We start from the raw sequence: 15857 nt of genomic DNA on the forward strand, positions 1-15857 counted from the left end.
TAGCTCCTAATCCTTCCAACTTTGCCTTCTTGTGATTTCGGGGGCTTGGCCTAAGTGTGAGACCCAGTGGTGTGTTAGGCAAGCTCCTACCGGCTTGGAAAAGCCAACCGCTAAATGTTTAGGGAATGTTCAAAGTAGAACAACCATGGATAACTTGAAATTGGCTATGGTAGGAGTTATTCATACCATGGACGTCAGCCAGGCGTTCCCAACTAGGCCTTCCCCACCACCCTGTTTCCTACTGGAGGTGTTTGTTTTTTGTCACCAGTGCCTCTGTGGTCGAATCCTCCCTCATCAGATACACACATCCAGCAGGTACATTCTCACCTTTGAATACCATCAGTAACAGTTGTGGAGAAAGAACCACAGGTCTCCAGGGACCCCACAGGCCTCCAGCCCTGCCAGCCCTGCGGGCTCAGGCATGCACCAGGCAGGAAGCACAGTGTACAGGCACACCCAGAGCAAGCGTCTGCCTGCCGATCCCCTGGTCATTCTCAGACACAGGGAAGTAGACGGTGGTGATTACGGTATTGGAGTCTTTACAGAGTTGGGATAAAATTCCAGTTAGGTCACTCAAGGCTGTGTGACTTTAGCTAAATCCCTCTCTACACTAGGGTGTTCTTAGCAAGAGGCCAGGTGCAGTGACTCACACCTGTAATCCCACTACTTTGGGAGGCTAATGCAGGAGGATTGCTTGAGTCCAGTGGGAAGGACTGGCCTGGGCAATATAGTGAGAACTCCATCTCTAGAAAAAAATCTACAAATCAGCCAGGCGTGGTGGTGCATGCCTGTAGTCCCAGCTACTCAGGAGGGTGAAGCAGAAAGAAGGATTGCCTGAGCCGAAATTGCGCCACTGCACTCCAGCCACAACTTCAGACATGTTTGCCCCCACCCAGTAGCACCTGGGGCTCCATGTGTTCTCTAACAGAGTCTTAAGGCAGAAGGGCTCAGTGAGTGGCTGAGGACACAGAAACAGGCAGCTGCTTTCCAGCTTTTATGAAAATTAATAACATTAATAGCTCACAGACATATACATACACACACATTGCTATGTACACAGTCATTAAGTTATTAATTAGGCTCTGTAAAAAAAGGTTTCTACATTAGTGTTCCGGGCTAGGCCCGATCAGTCCTTGGCATATTCACAGTGGCAGCCCCAGGGCTTTGCCTCACGGGCGGGCAGAGGGGAGGCAGGAGGCCACAGAGCAGCCAGCCCCACGGTGAGCACAGCAAGGGTCCTGGGCCGCCTCCTTGAGTCTTCAGTTCCCTTCCTAGCACCTGCAGTCCAGCTGCTGAGCAAGCCGGCAGACAGGTCCTGATCCCTCCTGTGGCCTTCCGCATTGTGGCTTCGGGCAACGTGGCGAGCCCTAGAGGATGCTAGCCAGCTCTGTGGAGTCTGTTTCTGAGCAGCCAGAGCTGCTGGCCTCGTCCCTGCAAGAGCCAGAGGAGATGGGTTGGAGGAAGCATCCATCCTTACCCCTCCCCAGCCCCACCTGCTTGCTTCCTTCCTCACGTGATCTTGGCCCTACTGTCGGACTAAAGTGAACCACAGGACAGTTTGCTCACTCCCACTTTCAACTGTTGGTTGGTCTGTTTACTGTCCTTGCTGCACACAGGGTACTGCAAATCCCAGAACTACACTCTCGCCTGGGCTGGTTGACGGGCTGGCATGACTCCCTCCACCCTGCCCTCTGGTTTCCCCAGATGCAGGGTTCAGGCCACACTCGAGGTCCTATGTGCCAGGAGGCTGATGAAGAGTGCAATCTCTGGAGTTGGAATGCTGAGGCTCAAACCCCATCTCTGCCCCTTTCAGCTGGGTCAGCCACTCTTCCTGCTGAAACCTCAGCTTCTTCACCTACAGAGGGGGAACCCTAAGAACCTGATATTTAGGGTTGTTGGAGGGATATGGGAGGTCATGGATGCACGCGTCCTATAACAAGCTCCTTAAGGGCAGAGATTTTTGTCTTGTTCACTAGAGCAATCAATGCCTAGCACATAGTAGGCAGCCAGTATGCATTCGTTGGATAAAGGTAAGACCACTTAACACAGTGCCTGGTGCTTACTTAAGTGTTAGAGCTGTCCAGAGAAGATGTGTGGGGGGTGAGTCTGGACTTGGCCACAGGAGACACAAATTGAGGGTTTAGAGGCAACCATGTCCCCTCCTCCAGCATCCCGTCCTCTCCCCACTCACCTCAGTGCCTGCAGGGCCTTCTTATTCTGCCGCCGCCTCTCCTCATCGATGGGGTACAGTTTGAAGAGCAGCAGGCCCAGCAGGATGAGAACTATGGGAGCCATGGTCACGAGCATGTTCAGTGTAAACTTGACACGTTCTGGCTGCGAGCAGCCACGGGTCTGGTACCCTGCAAAGCTATGGGACCCAGGGGGCAGGAGAACGGTGAAGATGGGGCACCTGGGGCCTGGCCCCGTCCAGTCCCGCCCCAGGTCCCCACCCCACTCACTCCAGACTGAGGGTGGAAATGCCCAGTGACACTCCAGAGGCAAACTTGGTGAAGAAGACATAGAAGGAGAAGAAGATGGGCTCGGTTCCGTGGAAGTGAGGCTGCTTCAGATGGAAGTCGTCAATGACGTCAGGCAGCATGGACCTGCGCAGAGCAGTGACAGCCGTGAGGACCGACCCACCTAACGGGCCTCTGTGTTAATGAGAAGAGGAAGCTTCTGGAAGCTTCAGTACCATGGCTACACAGCTCAGTGAGGAGATCGCACCTTCACATGAATAAGAAAAGGCCTCTTGCTCTAAGAGGAAGTAGCCCTGCCTGGAGGTGCTCAGCGTGGCAAGTGGAGCGCCTGCCATATTATAGCCCCCATTTTTCACTCTGACTAGGTGTTCTTGCAAAGCTCACTACCTGTACAACTGTACAGGACAGACCTCCCTCACTCCTAACCTAGACCCACAGAATGGCCTGTGGGAGAACACCCCATAGAACTCTCCCCAAGGAGCTTCAAAACTGGGGACTAGGGGCTGGAGATAACCGAGGAGGGGGCCTGTATATACCTACCAGGGTAGTAAGAAGGCAGCTGCCACACTGATGCCAGCTGCCACAGCTACCACATATGTGATGATGAGGTTACTCTCCATGAGGGCCACCAAGACGAGAAATGGCACTGCTGACTAGGGAAGGGGGTGCAGGAAGATGACTCAGCTGGGAGGTTCCCCCCAGACATCCCCAACTCAACCCAGGCTCTGCTCTTCAACCCCACTCACTGAGATCCCAATATATACAGCTGTCTTCTTGCCAAACCGGGTCAGGAACCACTGCCAGATGGGAATGGTGAAAGTGGCTGAGAGCTGTGGGCAGACAAAGAGGGTTAAAGGGAGGTGCTTTAGAGCCACAGAGCCCTTCCTGCCCTTCCCAGAACCCCAAAGGGGCTCCTGGCCCTGCCCAAGAGCAGCCAGATGACATCATATGGGCAGCAACAAGATGACAGGCACCTTCGATGGCTCCCCAGGGGAGCTCAGAGCTGGTCCAGGCCTACCTCGTCTGCTGCCCTCTGAAACCTCTGAGCCAAGTTCCTGGTGTCCTCACCCTTGCTTTTGCTGTGCTCGCTATTCAAACATCTAACCTTAAACTCTTTATTTCACAGTCCTACCTACGCAAGGTCCAACCAAATATCCTGAGAAGCCTCCCTCATCCTTTCATGACCTTGGGCCAGCCTGAGAAACATCCTCTGCCTATTCCAAGAACCATTCCACAGTCTATGCCACTTCAGCCCAGGCTGCCTGCCCTTGTTCAGGTCCCACACTCACCATGATGGCCAGGAGTAGATTCTGGAATTCATTGCGGAAGCCCAAGGTGTAGGTGCAAAACAAGACAAAGTTCCCCTCCACCAGCTGGGAATGGGGAAAGGTAGGGAAGGAAATGCAAGGAAGGAGGTGATGTTGGGGCTGAGCCTCCCCAAGACATCCCCCATGCTCCAGAGACCTCTGCTCACCCCATTCCCATTACAACCCCTTCTCAGGCTAAGCCTGTCACACCCCCACTCACCATGAAAGCCAAGGAGGTGAAGAGGAAGCCGGTAATAAGCTTGACGTATGGGCCATGGCTCATGACCAGCCGTAGGCCCTGGAAGTAGGCGATTGGCTCAGCCTGCTGGGCTTCATAGGGTTCTGGGGGCCAGAGGGGACAGTAAGGAAGGAGCAGAGGCCCCTCCCAAAAGCCTGAGGGCCAGGCAGAAAGACACAGTTGTCCATGCTGAGGCCTGCACGCCTTCCCAGGCACCCCCTTACCTCTCTGCTCCCGCACGCCCAGGGTCAGGATGACAGCACAGATTACATAGATACAGACAATAACCCCCGCTGCCAGCAGGTATGCCTTTTGCTATAAGGAGGTGAAGGCGACATACAAGGATGGTCAGTTTGAGCTCATCCCAGCACCCCAGTTCCAGCAGCCCCATTCAGTGATCTTGGGCCAGTAGCCAGTCCCCTCCCCTCTGGGAGCCTCCTGTCTCCATGTGTGAAACGGGAGGATCACCCCAGGCCTGCTGTTGCTTCCCAAGACTGGACAGTTAGGATTCACAACATGCTCAGAAACCAGGCTGGTGGAGTGCGGCCCTCACACCTGTAATCCCAGGAGTTTGAGACCAGCCTGGGCAACTCTACAAATAATAATAAAAAAGAAACCAGGCTGCAGAGTCTGACAGCCCAGAATTCAAATCTTCCCAAATCTCTGCAATTCACCAACTTTAAGACTCTGGGCAACTGATTCAGCCTCTCTAAGCTTCAGTTTCCTGTTCTGCAAAGTAGGTATATTGGGTCTATCAATTGTTATGTATATCAAATGCCCAACATTTACTTAATAAACACTAGCTGTTACTATCTTTAGGATGACTACAAACCACCTCATTGCTCCTTATCTCCCCAAATCCCTGCCCTGCCCAGGGCCTCACCGTTTCTCTGTGTGAGGTGGTGCCATGTGTATGGTTGGCACTTTGTGAAGCCACTGTAGAGCCATTGAGGTCCTGGAAACAAGGCGTGTCTGCTTGGCCCACGATTTGCCCCTGGATCGCCGTGCCCAGCACTGTGCCCAGCACTTCCACAGTCATCCCTGGCAGGAGAAAAGGAGGTGTTTCGGAGGGTCCTCATGGGTCGTGGGCCCAGGGAGGAAGGTCAAATGGGTGGGAGCCTAGCTGTAGCTCCAGGCAGGGTGGGTAGAGGTAGTGGAGTAGGTGACATCTGGGTCCGAACGCATATGCACCTCTCCAGGTCTCATCTGAGCAATAAGCAGATTGAGTTGTTTTTAAGATGGTTTCACACCCACACTCTAGAGCAGAGCAAAGAGCTGGACCCGCAAGGGAAGAAGTGTGGCTGGAGGGTCCCTGGAGGGTGGGGTCAGGTGGGCTGGGGAGACTCACGATAGGCGGTGGCAGAATCCCGCTCAGTCTGCTCGGTGCTGATGAACATGGTGAGAGCCGAGTAGGGAACATGGAAACACTGGCGTGGAAGACAGGCCATTGGCAGTCAGGCAGGTGGGACACACCGGTGTAGCTTCCGGTACCAACCCTGGGGGCCCCAAGTACCACCCTCCTCCTGGCCCCCAGAGACACCCAGAGGAGGTACCCACACTCACCGTGACCATCGTCTCAAAGAGGCAATAGAAAAGCAGGTACCAATAGGTCTGGCCGTGTGGGAAGTCGGGCACGAACCAGATGAGGAAGTAGGAGATGACGGCCAGGGGCGTGGAGAAGATGATCCTGAGGAAGAGGAGGGTGTGAGTGAGGCTAAAGGCTGGAGGCTGGAGGCTGGAGGCTGGAGCCCAGGAGCCAGGGCCAGCCCAGACTGCTGTGCCTCACAGGGTCCCCACAGGGAAGGAAGGTGCTCTTCCTTCCTTCCCCATACTCCTGCCATCCACCCATCCTGGGAAGACGCTGATGGCCAAGCCTAGAATGGCAGATGGTAACTTGGGCCCCCAGACCAAAATCCTAGGCATGGAGTGTGAGGTCAGACCCTGAGTCTACTCCAGAGGCACCAGCATCTAATGGGCTGAGAGGTAGGACGGGAGTCCAAGACCTCAGGTGGCTGGGCAAGGAGGCAGAGAGAAGGAACAGCCCCATCCCCCGTGTTCTCACACAGATACTCATCAACCGCACACACACACCCCATTCACACACACACACCGCATTCACACACACCCATACCCCATTCTCTCACACACACCCCATTCACACACACCCATCATTCAAATACGCACCCCCATTCACACACATACCCCACATTCACACACACCCCACATTCACACACACCCCCATTCACACACACACCCCCCATTCACACACACCCCCATTCACACACACACACCCCATTCACACACACCCATACCCCATTCTCTCACACATACCCCATTCACACACACCCATCATTCAAACACACACCCCCATTCACACACACCCATCATTCAAACACACACCCCACATTCACACACACACCCCACATTCACACACACACCCATTCACACACATACCCCATTCACACACACCCATTCACACACACCCATCATTCAAACACACACCCCCATTCACACACACCCATCATTCACACACACACCCCACATTCACACACACACCCATTCACACACATACCCCATTCACACACACACCCCACATTCACACACACCCCACATTCACCCACACACCCATTCACACACATACCCCATTCACACACACACCCATTCACACACACACCCCATTCACACACACCCATCATTCACACACACCCCCATTCACACACACCCATACCCCATTCTCTCACACACACCCCATTCACACACACCCATCATTCAAACACACACCCCACATTCACACACACACCCCACATTCACACACACACCCCACATTCACACACACACCCCATTCGCACACACCCCCATTCACACACACACCCATTCACACACACACCCATCCCATTCTCACACACACCCCCCATTTACACACACCCCCATTCACACACACACCCATTCACACACACGTACCCCATTCACACACACACACACACACACACACACACACACACACACACAGGGAAGCTGGCATGATGGGGAGAGGCCAGCTCCAAGCAAAGGAGAACTGAAGTCCTAGGTGGGCAAACGTCTGTCTTCCCTGTGTGAGTTCCACACCATCACAAGGGGTTAGACCGCAGGATGGACTAACTTCATGGCATCAGTATAGCAAGGCAGCACAGGCCATGGTAAAGAGAAAGGCCTTTGAGCCACTCTTCAGGGATTCCATTCTAGCTCCACCAACTAACTATAAAACTCAGTCTTGGGAGTTATTTAAATTATCTGAAGCTTGCCTCATTTCCTCAGAAGTTCCAACTATGGGCTGGGCGCTATTCTAATTACTCAGGATAACCAGAGAACAGATATAAAATTATTGCCCTTGTGGAACTTACATACTAGTTGGCAAACAGAAATTTAACATAATTTAAAAGTTATATATATCATTCAACCTTCATAAGGAATAAAATTCTGACACACGCTACAACATAGATGAACCTTGAGGACATTAAGCCAAGGAAAATCAGCCAGACACAAAAAGATAAATATTGTATAATTTCACTCATGAGGTACCTAGAGTGGTCAAATTCATGAAGAAAGTTGAATAGTGGTTGCTAGGGGATGTAGGGAGAGGGGAGTGGGGAGTTAGTGTCTAATAGGTACAGAGCTTCACTTTGGAAGGATGTAATGGATGGATGGTGGTCACAAAGTGAATGTACTTAGGCTGGGTGCAGTGGCTCATGCCTGTAATCCCAGCACTTTGGGAGACCGAGGCGAGTGGATCACCTGAGGTCAGGAGTTCCAGACCAGCCTGCCCAACATGGCGAAACCCCCGTCTCTACTAAAAATACTAAAAATTAGCCGGGCGTGGTGGCACACACCTGTAGTCCCAGCTCCTCAGGAGGCTAAAGCAGGAGAATCACCTGAACCTGGGAGGCAGAGGTTACAGTGAGCCAAGATCGCGCCACTGCACTCCAGCCTGGTGACAGAGTGAGGCCCTGTCTCAAACAAACAAACTCCTTGATCATTACATCCTTAATGTGGAATGTTAAAACTGCACTGCCCAAAAAAGAAATATTAGAGAACCGACAGGTTAGTATCCTCGCTGTACCAAAAACAAAAACAAAAAACCGAAATGAATGTACTTAATGCCACTGAACTATACACTTAAAATGGCTATAATGGCAGTGGCACATGCCTGTTGTCCCAGCTACTTGGGAAACTGAGGCTAGAGGATTGCTTTTCCCCAGGAGTTTGAGTCCAGCCTGTGCAACATAGCAAGACTCTGTCTCGTAAACATTTTTTTAAGGTTATGGTAAATTTTATGTTACATATACTTTATCATAGTTTTACAAAAGTGTTATATAACATGTTGGGAGATGAGTGCTATGAAGAAAAGAAATAAAGCTGGCTCCAGGGGCTTGGAGTAAGGATGCAGTTCACAACTGGATGGACAGGGTAGGCCTTACTGAGAAGTTGGCATCCATGCCAAGGCCAGAATGAAAGGAGAGAATTGGCCTTTTAGACATCTGAGGCAAGAGTGGGCCAGGCAAAGGGAATAGTCAGTGCAAAGGCCTTCGGATAGGTACGTATCAGCAGGTCTGAGGAAGAGCAAGGCCAGGAGGGCTGGAGTGAAGAGAACGGGGAGATAGAATTAGGAGATGAGGCGGGAGTGGAAATGGAACTCCCAAAAGGCCATTGTAGGTGCCTTGGCTTTAGTTCACAGGATCGAAGTAACTTTGAGACTTGATTGATACTAAAATGTCAAACAGTGTTTGGGACACTAAGTGCTATAATGATCACATCAGGGAAGCCCAGCAGGAGAGTTGGCATGTGTAACTAATGCAGGCCACACCAGGGGAGCTGCGGAAAGCCCTGGGCTGGGGAGGAGACCTCAGGCCCAACTGTTGCTTGACACCTAGTCTCTCACACAGTGGCCTTGAGAACTCCAGAGAAAGTGACTGTCAAAGTCTTTCTGATTTGGCCAGGAATGGTGGCTCACACCTGTAATCCCAGCACTTCAGGAGGCTGAGGCAGGAATATTGCTTGAGGCTGGGAGTTTAAGACCAGCCTGGGCAACATAGCAAGACCCCATCTCTATACATGTGTGTGTGTTTTAATTTAAAAAAAAAGGAAAAGGGCCGGGCACAGTGGCTCATGCCTGTAATCCCAGCACTTTGGGAGGCCGAGGCAGGCAGATCACGAGGTCAGGAGATCAAGACCATCCTGGCTAACACGGTGAAACCCCGTCTCTATTAAAAGTAAAAAAATTAGCCAGACATGGTGGTGGGTATCTGCAGTCCCAGCTACTCAGGAGGCTGAGGCAGGAGAATGGTGTGAATCCGCGAGGTGGAGCTTGCAGTGAGCTGAGATCGCACCACTGCACTCCAGCCTGGGCAACAGAGCGAGACTCCAACTCGAAAAAAGAAAAGGAAAAGAAAAGTCTTCCTGGTTTCAAGAAGAGGATTTAAATGGAGACTCAGAACAAGGGCTGCCCTGAGGCCCAGAAGGAGAGAGGGCTACATGGCTCACAAATCCTGACAGACCCAGTTTCTTCCTATACTGAAAGGAAAGGGGGTTCCAGGTCTCCAGGCCTGGCCTGAGGAGGGGTCAGGTGGTATGGATGGGGAGGTCTGGCCAGGCATCGTGGCTCCTGCCTTTAATTCCAGCACTTAGGGAGGCAGAGACAGGAGAATAGCTTGAGCCCAGGAGTTTGAGACTAGCCTGAGCAACATAGCTAGACCCCATTCTCCACAAAAAGGAAAAAAAGTTTGCACACCAGCCTTCAGCCCACAAGCCATCCCACGTGCACGCATACACAGGCACCACCAGACACAGAAGCACACGCACAAAGGTAGCTGCTAGATCGGAAACCGGCCTGAAGGGCCCCCAGCAACTTCCCCAAGCTGGCTGCCACACCTGCCCAGCAAGAGTCGCTCAGTTCCTACACGCCACAGGGAGGGCCTGCCCACCTCCACCTCTCCTGAATCTGTCTCCTCAGGGAACAAGAGCTCCTCATCAGCCTTTGTCAAACACTCCATCCTCTGCTTATAGGCAGCTGAGCAGCTGCTGCTGAGGAACCCAGTGTGACTGGGAGTAACCCGGCCTTCAGCCACCATGCCTGGGAGTAGCCGCCTCCCATTGGCTGGGCCTCATGAGGCGATGTGGCAGTAGAGCCTCGCCTTCTACTGGCTGCCAGGGAGGCGGGCACAGGGCCAAGTCTCCTGGGCTGGCGCCGGGGGAGCCCTGAGCAGCCCACACAGGTAAGGCAGGCTGTCCTGCCCCCGGCCCTGAAGACTGGATCAAAGGCTCCAACCTGGGCCTTAGCCAGGGACTGGCAGGATTGGGGTGGGTGGGGGGCCTCGTGGGAAAGGAAGCTGTAGTGGGGGAAGGGGTTGCGGGAAGAGCTTTGAAGGCCGGAGGCCAGGTATGGGCGCCCCTGGGGCAGGAAGGCGCCCACTTAAGCCTGGATGGGCTGGAGATGAAAGGGGTATGCCCCCCCACGCCCTGAAGCAGGATGTCCTGGAGGGAACCAGAGTCCCCGCCTGACAGCCTATCCTGTACGGCTCCCCTGCCGTCTGATCCATGGCACCACCTCCCCCTACTTTGCCCCACAGCCTGAAACTGAGTAGCACAGGCTTTGTACCAAGGGAAAAGGTAATTTACGTCATCCAAGGTGCCAAAGGTTATGGGTTTGCTACCCCATTCCAGGTATTACCCCATCCCCTGCTCTGCCAGGAGCCACCCTGAAGGAGGCCAAATTATATATCACTGTGCTATTGGACGGTGCCACAGGGAGGCAGAGATGCAGCAGGCTGGGCCTGAAGTCTAACTCCCAGCCCAGGATTCCGCAGTTCGCCTGGTGTGGCCTGTACTAGGGACCACATGCCAGCTCTCCTGTTGAGCATCCCTGATGTGGTCATCATAGCGCTTAGCGTCCCAAGCACTGCTTGGTATTTTAATATCAACTTATTTAAGTCTCAAAATTACATCAACCTTATGAAGTAGAATTAAGCCAGGTACTGTTCTAAGAATGTCAATAATAATAATAATAATAATAATAATAATAATAATTCAGCACAACTCTGTGAAATAAACATAATTAATATCCCCATTTTATAGATGAAGAAACTTGGTACTCAGAGATGTGAAGTGGCTCAGCTCTAAGTAGGGAAATTGGGATTTAAAGCCAGGCAGGGGCCAGGCATAGTGGCTCATACCTGTAATCCTAACACTTTGGGAGGCTGAGGTGGGAGGACACCTTGAGCCCAGGAATGCAAGCCCAGCCTAGGCAACATAGTGGGACGCTGTCTTTACACTAATAATTTTAAAAGATTAACCAGGTGTAGTGGCACATGCCTGTAGTCCCATCTACTCGAGAGGCTGAGGTGGGAGGATCACTTGAGCCCAGGAGCTCTAGGCTACAGTGAGTTATGATCACACCACTGCACTCCAGCCTGGGTGACAGAGGGAGATCCTGTCTCAAGAAAAACAGAAAGAGAGAAAGAGAGAGAGAGAGAGAGAGAGAGAGAGAGAGAGAGAGAAAGAAAGAGAGAAAATAAAATAAGCCCAGGCAGGCTGGCTCCAGAGTACAACTGCTTAACCACTCTGAAGTACTACCTCGGCCACTGTGGGAAGTGATAGAGTGGGAGAATTCAGAATTCCAGCTTCACCAAGGGGAATGGGTAGACCCTGGGAAGGAATGAGGCCTGAGCTGCCCAGCCTAGCACTTTGGCTGGCCTGGAAATGGACTGGCTGAGCATGCCAGTGTCCATGCTCAGGGTAGCTGATGCCTCGGATGGGGTTTCGACACCCTTGGACTTTTAACTCCTTCTCCTCACCCCCCAGCCTGTGACAAGACAGAGAGAAGGAACAAAGAGAGGATATGCTGGAAGTCCTGTCTTGTGCCACCTCAAAGGAACATCTTCTACTCACCAAGGCATAAGGCGACCCAGGCAGGTCCAGGAGGATTTGCTGATGCAGAAGCCCACCAGGGGGTCTGTGATGGCATCCCAGGCTCGGCCCACAAACAGGATGATGGAGGCAGAAAAAGGGCCCACCTGGAATGGGGAGAAGCAAAAGACAACTTCCTCGTCCTTCTACTCACCTCAACTCTCACTGGTAGGCGGAAGCGGAGGCTCCTTCCCTATCTCAGCCAGGATCTTGTGACCCTGAGCTGCTCCTACGTGGACCTTACACATCTTCATTTGCCTTGTTAATAACGACAACAGCATTTCTCCAGTAACAGTAGCACTGGGTGCCTCTATAGAAGCTTTCTCACATCTGTCCCCTTGATTGCTTCCCTCCACTGCCCTTGAAAACATTCCCATCAGCTCAAATGAATCCACGAACATTTCCTTCCCTCCCTCTCAGCCCTGAGCCCCTGACCACCTGGTATCAGAATGAGCATTCGCGGGATGAACACAGTGTGCTTCAGTGTCCCCATCTGTATAATGGGAGTTATGAGCTCTACCTTACAGATTCAAGCTGTATCTTGGATGTGGAAAAAGAAGCCTATAGATGCTTTTTAAAAAGGGACTTGTCACTACCCACTCAAGCTATCCCCCTCCGTTACCCCAAACCCCCCAGGCCCTAAATACAGACTCTCCAGACTCCTCCTCATCCATCAAAGCCCTACTATTGCTATTTCTCCGGGGAGTGGGTATTCTTCCCCATACCATAGTCTCCCCAGCCTGACCCCCCAACCCCAGCTCTAACACCCACTACAACAAGTTTACACTTTGACTGCAGGTTCCTCATATTTATACCCTACTCAAGGCCCAGCCCATGGGAGTTACTCAAAAATTAGCTGCTGAAATTTTTTGTTCTTTCTGGAGCTCAGTGTTCCCCGTCTGTAAAGGGATACAACTAAGACTCGATGCTTGCCAAGTTAGATGCTACATAGAAGACAGCCGGTGCAGGAGCCCCGGTAGCCATGGCTATTCTGCCTCCCACTCTCCCATCCAGACAGAGTGAATTCTCAGGATGCCAGGCTTCTGGCCAAGGCTTCTCAATGCACGGAATAGCCCTGTTTCACCCTAAGTACCCCTCCCAGTCAAAGACCCTGTGTACTGGGGCATTCTAAATTAGCCTAGCATCTAAGCGCCCCTCTGCTCCTCAGGTAACGGTGGGATGCATCTTGTCCACAAGCCTGGCAACAGCCACCAACCCCTGAGCCAAGCCAGCTGACTACCTCCCAGCCAGGGACACAGTGTGCCAGTCTCTTCTAAGAACAGCATCCCCAGCAGGTCCCATTCTCCCTCATTCTACCGCCTACCCCTTCAGGCTCTGTTGCTCTTGCCAGGCAAGGAGGAGTTGCCAGACCTTTCCAGCAAAGACTCCTGGGGTGGAGAGACTCCCCTCATGGATACCTTCCAGGGTCTTCTCATTTCTTGCCCACTGACTCTGAGAGGCAGCAAAGTAGGGATTTGAGGTCCCATTTCACAGATGGGGAAAACTGAGCGAACTGACCCGGGGTGCATAGTCTTTCCCACCTCAGGATGCTGAAGGAGCCCTCGAAGGCTTAGACCACTCACCTGAGCCACATCCAATAGGTAGATCTGAAGGAAGAAACCCAGGGCACAGCCTGTCACCTGGTAGGGGGCTCCCCCAAGTGCGTAGCAAAGCTTGCTGCAAACAGACAACTGTTGTTTCTTCTTTTTCGGTTCTTTCTGGGAAGAGGAGAAAAAGATGAAAGGCCCAGGTCCTGGCCTCCATCCAAGAAGGTTCCACAGGAAGGACCGTCCCTCTGACCAACTCTACCAGAACAAACAACTCTACTTTGACCTGTTCCTACCCAGGAGATCCCACCTTTTTTTTTTTTTTTTTTTTGAGACGCGGTCTTGCTCTGTCGCCCAGGCTGGGGTGCAGTGGCACGATCTCGACTCACTGCAAGCTCCACCTCCCGGGTTCACACCATTCTCCTGCCTCAGCCTCCGGAGAAACTAGAACTACAGGTGCCTGCTACCATGCCTGGCTAATTTTTTGTATTTTTTGTAGAGACGGGGTTTCACCGTGTTAGCCAGGATGGTCTCGATCTCCGAGATCCCACTTTCTGCAAGAGAAAGGTGTTCTCCATTCTTAGGAACCTGGAAAAGGGGAATCCATACTTGTGTGAAAGTTGCCCCTAAGCCACCTCCCTCCTGGAGATTCTAAGGAAACTTATCAGCCCACCATCCCTAAAGAACTCCTCCCAAGGCCTCGGCCACTGCTCCTTTCCAAGTTGCAGGGGTAGCATGCTCCAGCAGCGGACCTGTCCCCACCTGGCACCAGCTGCCACAACCTGAAAATCTGCTTGCTGCCAAGAGCTGCCTGAGCCCAGCCCAGGCTCCTGCCCTGCCTCAGAGACAAGATCCACCTGCCTACTCCTGGTGAGCGCTCTAGAGAGCTGTGGGGGCCCGGCCCAGCTAGCTGCAGGCACAGCTGTTCCACCTATCCCAGAGCATCCCTGACCACTATAGGCAACCAGAGCTTCAGGCAAACCCAGGAACCGTCCTGCCCTCCAACTTCCCGACCCATCGCCCGCCATCCCCGAGCTCCTAGAGGACCTTGGAGAGGGAGGAAAGGCCTCCAGGCCTGAGCCCTCTCCGGGTGGGGCACTAGGGAGGTTGGGTTGCCCAGGGAAAGTAGATATTACTCATACATAGTAACAGCATAATTGCTCACCCAGTTCCTTCCAAGGATCAGTTAATAAAATTAAAAGGAAAAGGCAGTCACCTCCCACAAAGGTATCTATTGCCTGAGATCCCTTCCTAGGGGGCCGCCTCATTTTATTTGGTCCTTCAATAAGTCCCCAGGGCTGGGGATGGGGTGGATGGTCTCGATGCGCAAAGCACCGTTCCCGCGCGAACATCTACATTCAGACAAATGCCTGAGGGACGCGGCTCCTTTAAGAGCAGAGCCCTTGTTCTTATGAATGAACTTGAGCGGCCCTAACCGCAGAGTAGAGGCGCAAGCGTACGTGGGTGAGGTGGAAGGTAGGGGATGAGAGAGATGGGGAACTAAACGGAGTTTCCCAGATATCTGGAGTCATTTCTGGCGTATGGGGTGGCAAGCCCCAGCCGCTCAGCACGGAAGAATGGAAACTGGCTAGGCAGAGCCAGAATCACATGGGGCTGCCGGCAGAGCCTCTCCGCAGAGCGCGGAGTGCGGGTGAGCAAAGGGGGGCGACGGCGCCCACAGCTTTTCTCCGTCACCCCCTGCCCCTGGCACCCCCAGGTCCTCTCTGGCCCGTAGGCTTCCTGTCCCCGGCTATCCCAAGGGTCCCCTAACCAGACTGACCCCTCGACGCTCCCGATCCCCCATTTCCGCCTACTCGCTCCCCTCGCCCTCCACGCGGGGTGCCGGGCCCTCACCTTCACCTGGGCCGGGCGTTCAGTGGCTTGGAGGATGCTCGTGGGCAGCAGCCCTGCCGCGGAGCCGCTCTCGGCGCCTTCTCCTTTGGCCATGACCCGCGGGCCACGCCGCCTGGCCGGGTCGACGGGATGCTCCTCTGACCCGCAGGCCGCCTCTCCTCCCAAGCTCGCGTCGTAGCAGCCTTAGCCACGGTCGCCGCGCGCTAGCCAAGCCGGCTGGCAGGCGAGGCACGCACTCTGCTGCACACCCCCTCCGCGCCTCTTATAGTTCTGCCCAGCCCTCTCGGGTGCGACCAATCCCCGAGCCCCGCTGCCCCGCCTCCAGCCAATCCCGTCGCCCGCCTCCCCCCCCGCGCCCCCCCCGCGCCTCGGCCGGCGGCTCTGTGCCACCGAGCCACGTTCTCCAAGCCCCGGAACCGGCATCTGCCTGTGCTGGCTCCTAGCAATCGAGAAGCAGGCCGCGAGACCTCCCAGACACGCGTGAGGAAACCGAGGC

General features: G+C 53.5%; 1 protein-coding gene across 2 annotated transcripts; it reads right to left on the reverse strand.

Moving 5' to 3' along the window:
• Positions 1 to 973: 973 nt before the first annotated feature.
• LOC105494794 (MFSD2 lysolipid transporter A, lysophospholipid) lies at positions 974 to 15600 on the reverse strand. Of its 2 annotated transcripts, none has more exons than XM_011763624.2 (14): positions 15368 to 15600; positions 13544 to 13678; positions 11943 to 12067; positions 5586 to 5709; positions 5371 to 5449; positions 4906 to 5063; positions 4247 to 4337; positions 4005 to 4126; positions 3767 to 3850; positions 3224 to 3307; positions 3018 to 3130; positions 2460 to 2603; positions 2192 to 2368; positions 974 to 1431 (listed from the first exon to the last, which is right to left on the reverse strand). In XM_011763624.2, the coding sequence occupies exons 1-14, from the start codon at positions 15452 to 15454 to the stop codon at positions 1368 to 1370; spliced, it is 1587 nt and encodes a 528-aa protein (XP_011761926.1). In that variant the 5' UTR covers positions 15455 to 15600; the 3' UTR covers positions 974 to 1367. The 2 variants fall into 2 exon arrangements, with proteins under 2 accessions (XP_011761926.1, XP_011761925.1); XM_011763623.2 differs by having other exon boundaries at positions 15362 to 15600.
• Between the last annotated feature and the right edge of the window lie 257 nt (positions 15601 to 15857).

This window comes from Macaca nemestrina, chromosome 1 (genome assembly GCF_043159975.1).
Source record: "Macaca nemestrina isolate mMacNem1 chromosome 1, mMacNem.hap1, whole genome shotgun sequence".
NCBI classification, from domain to species: Eukaryota; Metazoa; Chordata; class Mammalia; order Primates; family Cercopithecidae; genus Macaca; species Macaca nemestrina.